General features: G+C 44.4%; 1 protein-coding gene across 1 annotated transcript in view; it reads right to left on the bottom strand.

Moving 5' to 3' along the window:
• ush2a (Usher syndrome 2A (autosomal recessive, mild)) overlaps positions 1 to 7,500 on the bottom strand; it is a 205,404-nt gene that overhangs the window by 99,182 nt on the left and 98,722 nt on the right. The window contains exons 37-38 of the mRNA XM_036542709.1: positions 6,605 to 6,781; positions 1 to 119 (exon numbers count right to left, since the gene is read on the bottom strand). The exon at positions 1 to 119 is cut by the window's left edge and continues 32 nt beyond it. Of these exons, the coding sequence (XP_036398602.1) occupies positions 1 to 119; positions 6,605 to 6,781 (296 nt within the window). The remainder of the gene's footprint in view (positions 120 to 6,604; positions 6,782 to 7,500) is intronic.

The raw sequence follows: 7,500 nt of genomic DNA, 5'->3' as shown, positions 1-7,500 counted from the left end.
CATCTGGATCCGGTACCGGAGCGGTCCCGGGGCGTTGTAGCGCACGGGCGCGGACCAGCCGACCTGCAGAGAGGCCGGGGTGGCAGCTGCCAGCCTGGGGGGCATCACGCCATCTGGAGCTGTGGGGGAGCAGGGGAGCGGCGGGGGTGAATTAGAGCAGAGAAAAGCCCCCCGTGCAGCATATGCTGGAGAACAGGAATGCTCCTCAAAGTGGAAAAACTGCCACCCGGGGACGCAGTCAGCTGGCACCGCTGCGTCACTCCCGGGACACCTGCGTATGCGGCCCCAAAACCTCCCGGGCCCCAAACATCACGCAGGGGGACCCCACACTCTCGCCTGCTTTATTTGCCTGTTTCTGCAAACAGCCACAGCCCATCCAAACAGAAAGGCATTTTTTTCCCTCATCCTTTTCACGTCAGGCTCAATTCAGATTCTTTAATTGAACCCTCTACCATACACACATCCAACACTAAAGCACACAAAAAATTTTAAACATACTCTGTTTGACAATAATGACATCAAGGGCAAACGTGAATTAAAACTAAACTATACTAGAAAATGAATGACTCAGAAATATCTAAAAGTATGCATATGAATAAACAGATAGTAAACAACTCAGAAGAGAGGCAGTGATACTTTATGATGGTGAAATAAAGTGAATTAAATCCAAAAACAAGCCTTACCATATTTTCAAAAGAACCCATTTTATTCATGACACATCATCACATCACTTAGCCCGTATTGCGGAATGCAATACGATGCATTTTTAATGAGAATGAAACTGAACTGAAATTATACAGGCCAGATGAAATGTACCTAATGCATAAGAACCTGCCAGAGACCTAGCTAACAATGACTTCCTTACATGCATCTAAAAAATATTGTTTTATGAGTGATGTGTATCAAGTGACACTAGTAGGTGGGTGGCATCTTCAAGAGAGATGCATCATATCTAAACAGTTTACACTGAAAAATGAGAACTGTCAGTCAACATAACAGAAGAGTTATTACAGCACTCATAATTACCAACTAGTCGACCACATTACCTTTCACTGTCGATGGCATTGACAATAGGCACTCAATTCCAATTTTTCATATCTAACGTGAAAATAAAAATGATATCTTGTTACTATCAGTATGTTTTAGGGGTTGTTGTGTTGGGGTTGAACTGCTTATTTTGTTGAATACAGAATATTGAACCATAACCAATAAAACCAGTGCACATACATGACAAAATTAAATTATTTTAAACAATGGTTTATCAGTGCCTCTGTCACCTTAACAGTGATATTAGTGAATTGGACACCGCAGTTAGTATGCAACTACCATTCTGCTGTATTTAATGAATGTGATATTCTGAAGAAACGTGTAGCAGCATAGCATAGTGATAAGGAGCAGGGTTTATAACCGAAAGGTTGCTGGTTCAACTCCCTGCTTGAGCACAGCCACTGTACACTGGGGCAAGGTACACAATTGTCTTGGTAAATATCCAACTGTATAAATGGATTACCTGTAAAAATGGTAACATGTGGAAGTCACTCTGGATAAGAGTGTCTGCTTAAAGACTTTAATGTATTGTATTTAAAATGCTGCAATCCAGCTTTTAATGCAGTTGAACTAGAATAGCAAACAGCAGTCTTAGGAAAGGACAGCAAAGGCAGGCCTGATGAATGAGTGTGAGTGGAGCGACTCAGTTCTCGTCCTCTGATTCACAAGCACTTGCTAGAGGTTTGTGTTGCCCTGCCTTCACACACTCACACCACAGTCCCTGTAGTCCCTGTACTGTGGCTCCCATGTCCCTGTGAGACAGACACACTACAGCACGCTTTACACAGCTGGCCCGGCTCATGGCAGTCTTGCAGCGCGTGGGACTTCCTGCAAAGACCAGCCCGTTTCTGTCCTCTCCGAGCCCCGATTCCCACGACGCCGCTTCTGCGTGTCCCCACAGTATCCTTCCACCATCATTATTTATCTGATGTAGCGTGCCGGCGCGGACCTCCTGCATGCACTGTGATGAATTAGCCAAAGCATACACATCTCCATCTCTGCCTCTTTTTTCCCCTCCCAGGAGCACACGCACACACAGACCCCCTGCAGAGGTGCTCCAAACACCCCCGTGTTGAATTAAACATCCACATCCAGGAGAATCTCAGAAATAACATGTTTACATACCGAGCGCCGAGCAGGTACCGGAGAAAGATAATAACTTTCCCCCCACACGGACTGGGGAAACCTTCCCTTGTAAAGCGCTTTGATGATCGAATCAGCAAGGGTGGTCAATCAATGGTAATTCAAATATCCATACGTCTTTTATGGGAATGCACATTTACAGAGAACACACAGAGGATGTCACCTAATAGCAACTGAAAATGACAAAAGATTCTATAATTACTCTATATGTGGCGGGAATGTCAAGTGCTGCTGGTAATATTAAAATGGAGAAAAACCAAATCGACGTCTTGTTTCTCTTTCGTATTTGCATATTTTATTCTCACATTGCATAACACAACCACTTGATTACGTGCACACCAACAAAAGTAATGAAAAGCACACAATCTGATTGCGTTTATGCGGCGAAACTGTTGATGTCGGAACGTGTTTTCTTTCAAATTTTGTGCAGTGCAGCTTTTGTCAGTGAGATGGGGCCTTCGGATTTTCCGTTTATGACAATCAGACAGCAATATGACTTTCAGGTCTGATTTAGCAGCATCAGTGCACTCTTGATGCAATACTTGAAGCAAACACACACACACTTGAAGAGCACCAGCTTCACTAATGACAGTTGGTGAACTGGAGTATTCCCTGTTAAGTCGAAGTGCTCATTCAATCAACATTAACGTCTCTCCTATCAAACCATAAGGAGTGACAATAACAGCTGGTTTCTTAAAACCAGTTTCCAAATCAATCAATTTTTGAAAAGAGCGGTTGGTCATTGGCTACGAGTCTGTCAATAACGCCCACAAAAAGGCTGATCTTGTTAGTGGGTTTCAACACTGCCAGGTACCATCAAGCAAGAGCAGAGGAAATATCGCAAAGAGCAAAAAGATAAAAAAAGACAAATAAAAAGGACTGACTTGCAGCCATGCAGCCACCCCAACCCCCCCCCCCCCCCCCAAACAGAGGAGGGGGACGGAAATCTGCACGCCGGGGGTCAAGCTCATCACTCACGTCAGCCGGAGAAATTAGTTTTACGGCCAAGCTGCAATTTTCATAATGCACTGCTGCTTCGACCACTCCAAAACAGAACAAAAAGAGAGGAAAAAACGGGCCTGTTAAAAAAACGCCTCCGCTGGCCCACAGCACGCACGGGTATCACCATAAGCACAGTAACGCAGGAGCCATCATGGGCCTTCCCATCTGCCTCTCAGCTACGCCGTGCTAAAAACCCCTCTTTCTTCAGCCAGCGCTCCATAAGCTTAATGATGCTGACTGGCTCACGCTCCCCCTGTATTCACTCCTCACCACTTTCACTGAGGCCATGCTGTTTTTATTTAAACAGCACAATCGAGATGTTGTTTGGAAAACAGCACAACTAGGAAACCAGGGATACGGACCCATCTCCGGCTGTTTACACCACAAGAGACCATGTGACACATAAATCAAAGCAAGGGGAACATAAAGCAGACATTACCCACGGAACGATGCCCTGAGCATCATCGTTTAAAACACCTAAAGCGCGGGGGCATTTGATGTTATATCAGCGGCCGCGCGGAGCAGTCGGAGGCTTCCTCTGGAGTCAAAACACTGTTGACAAAAGAGTTAATTCTCTGCCGTCTTATTTCACAAAACAGTCGGCATGAAATCCCTTTGTTTCCCCTCCTTTCTCAGGTATATCAAAAGTGTCACTAATCATTTTAAACTATGCACTTTTATGTTCCCTCTGTATCCTTAAGCTCTCTACCCCCTCTGTTCTTTGATATAACAAGGACAGTTGGAGACAAGGCTTCAGTTCAACTAAGAAAAGTCTAAAGATCTGGAGAGGGAGGAAAGGGAAAAAAAAGTATGGTATTTAAAATTTATACTTTCTGATGCCTTTGTTGTGAACTTGAACATCTTGAAGAAGTTTCTCTACTTCTGTCTTTGCCTCTGAAAGAGCGTTAAAGTCCATCTCTTCCTCATCTGGTTCATCATTAATACATGTATGTAAGAGCTCCCCTTCCGGCACAGTTCCATCATTGAAGGGCTTCCTGAGACACCAGCACATTCTGTGCAATCAATCAGCAATCTATAAGGGTTCATCAGGCATTTCAGAGTGCAGTGGGACGGTACAAGTGTCAACTGTTTATTAATCAATATGAATCAGCAACGTGGTGATTTGTGTAGGACAGACCATATCAAATCTCCCACCATTCAAAACACAGGCATGGGTGTCCATGAGGCAGTCCAAGATAAACCTTCCTTGCCTTTTTCCTCTGCTGTGTATTATTTTTGGAGAAGGAGAAGGGATAGAGGGAGTTATTTTCACACAGCAAAACCAGTTCCTGTGAAAGGGAATGCCACTGTATTCACCGTCCCTCCACATTAGCACATGTGGAGATGATCACAGAGGGGGCTTTGATTACTACACATGGAGCCCGGCTGCAGGGCTCAGCTGATCAGCCAAAAAGACATAAAACTATTGTTAAAAAATTCACTACTGTACTTATTGAAAGAAATCACCATGGGGAAAAAAGCAGCTTGTTGGTTCCATTGATTCTTCAGTTCTTCAGACACATGGTCAGGAGACTGAAGCCAAATCTTCTGAGTGGGGAAAGGACTGAACGGATGAAGGCTGCCTCCATGATGTGCCAGCAGGAGGCCAGGTACGCCCACACAGACCGCCCTGTCTCTGGATGCGGACACGGGCCTTACAGTAAAAGCCTGTTACTTCAGCCTGTGTGCTTCTGTCAGCCTCTCACTCCACCCACACCCTGAATGTGCATCTTCCTCTGGCATGTGTCATGGCTCATTTATTGACGTCTGTCGTCCAGCCACCCCACCCCCACTCTCTCTTCCTCTTCAGTGGAATGACGGTAGGAAGAGGAGCACTAAAGATTGCCTTTTTATAACCCCCACAGCTAATTTCCCATCTCTTTAAACACACATGCCGCGGTGTGAGGGACATGCTGCCCAACACCACTCCCTGTGTAAATCAGCCTAATACCTTCTCACACCATTAACTAACAGGAAGCGTGGACCAAAGCCTATTTAACCAATGAGTTGTTACCTTTCATTTGCGGAGAAGGTCATAAAAAGGAACATTTCTGAGTCATAAGAGTCATAATTAAAATCAACAACAATTTAACAATGTAAAAAAAAGTGGGTCCTTAGTGCAGTAATAAACTTATAGTGCCTTGTTTCAGAATGCAGCCTGAGGGTTAGGACATGCCTTATCTCTGTGTTTCCATGAACAGGAAACACAAGCCTTCAGTTCCCTACCAACAGGCATTGCTCTCCTTCAAACGACAGATGCCTGACGTCTGTCCACCCACTGGCGTACCACTGCTCCCTGTGATCACTCTACATGTAGGCTCTACAACACAGTGTAGCAGAAGCCATGGAAAGGCCTAATGTAAGAAAATCCAGCCAGGCCTAGGCTCAAGGTATGCCAGCATTTACAGTGAGATCACTGATATTATTCCACCAGTTCAGATTCTCCTGCCCTTTCAGGCAGGGATGGAGGTCTGCAGCTGGGCTCCAGCCCTTTCTAATGTTCTTCAGCAGCTCAAGAAGAATCCATCACATGTTCCTCCTGTTTTCAACCTCTCTCCTGGTACATCCTATTGTGCTACAGTGCATCCCATTTGGGCTACTGAAACTGCCTGTTGGTTACCCTACCTGCTTTGACTTCAGAACTGCATTAACCCATGTAGAAAGCTAGTGCTCAGCTGGTCTCATCTGAGATTCGCCTCCTCTCGTCTCCATCCCCTCCCACCAAGCATCAAATTCAAGACCATGGTGCTGGCCTCAACCATCAGACTTTAGACCTTTAGAGCTCTCCCTGCATCAACGAGCCTAGCAGTTCTCCCCATTCAGAGCAAAACAAACCAAACTCGCTTCTTTTTCTCATTCACAATCATTCACATTGTACCACCACCAACAGAAAAGCTGCACCTTGGACACAGGCCACTCCCAGCGCCTGCTCCTTACAGACCCAGAGTAGGGTTTGATGTACTGTAATGTTGCCCTTAAAGATGATTGTTAGGCACTATATGTGCTTTAGTATGAGGTTAAGGTAATGTTTCCCCTGTGGATCATTGCTAAGCACTATGTGAATGCCGTAATATACAGTTATATTGCCCTTACTATGCACTGTGCATTATTGTTCAGCACTATGTACATGTGTGGTGATGGAAACTAATGCAGCTCTTGTGGATCACTGTTAAGCACTATCTGTATGCTGTGATAGAGGGCAATGTTGTTTTTATTGATCCTTTTTAGAAACATTGTATATGCTAAGTATTGTATTATGTATTATTATATATATATTATGTGTTATAGAAAATGTAAGCAGCGCTATGCGCAGTCAGTGATGGGCAGCTTGTTATATATATACAGATATATATGTCTGGAGTGTAAGGAATAGAGAAATGAGAGATGAGTTGGCCGCTCGCCCTGCACTCACCCCCAGGGGGCAGTGTGACGGCAGCGGTCTGACTCTTCACACAGCCCTGGCTGTTGCAGGCGTTGACTCTCACGGTGTAGTTGGAGAAGGGCAGCAGCCCGCCGATGGTCACCCACCGCCCTGCCTCAGTGCTGCTGTGGAGAGCTCGAGTGTCTGTCTCTACAGAGGAGTTCAGGGCTGAAAGACACAAGCAAGAGCAAGCGGGCAAATCAGCAACAGAGGCACCTGCTGAGGAATCAGCACATGGTAAAAAAAAAAACAATGAGAGTTAGGTGTCATAATTTGGGATTGTGATGGTATGAGAGGTGATAGGACCAGTGTGCCTGTTCACTGCTTTGGAAATTAGTCCCGCACGACCCCGTTACAGAGTTCTTCAAACCACAGATTCATACTGTGAGGACATTCTCTGATTAATGAAATTAAACAAATTTTTCATAATGTCCAAACATCTGGCAGCCACAAGATTAAATATTTATTCAATAAATAAAATAAACAGACAGCACTTGTTAAAATACATGACTTGAAAGTAAGAGCTAATTGAATGGAAGAATATGATGGAACATAAGAATATCGAAACAAAAAAAAAAAAATATGAAAGGGTTAATCATGTCTTGTAAACCAATACTGAGATAAAGATGCTCCCTGATTGGAGGATCACTGCTGTTGGGCTCCAGTGCTCTGATTGGACCACATAAGGAAAAATAACATGGTACCACCTGGGGAATCTGACCACAACTTTAATCCAAAAATGGTGATTGATTGTTCCACTGGACCTGCTATTGATTCACCAAAGTGGAAAAAAAAGAATCTTTAAATACTGTATAAAGTGTGTTTGACCCTTTCTTGCATTGTAAAAACTGTTTTTGGATTTCAAAATGTATACAGATTCACTCACA

The sequence above is a fragment of the Megalops cyprinoides genome, chromosome 12 (genome assembly GCF_013368585.1).
Source record: "Megalops cyprinoides isolate fMegCyp1 chromosome 12, fMegCyp1.pri, whole genome shotgun sequence".
Lineage (NCBI taxonomy): Eukaryota > Metazoa > Chordata > Actinopteri > Elopiformes > Megalopidae > Megalops > Megalops cyprinoides.
Note: the sequence above shows the minus strand (reverse complement) of the source record. Positions and strands in the feature narration are given on the sequence as shown.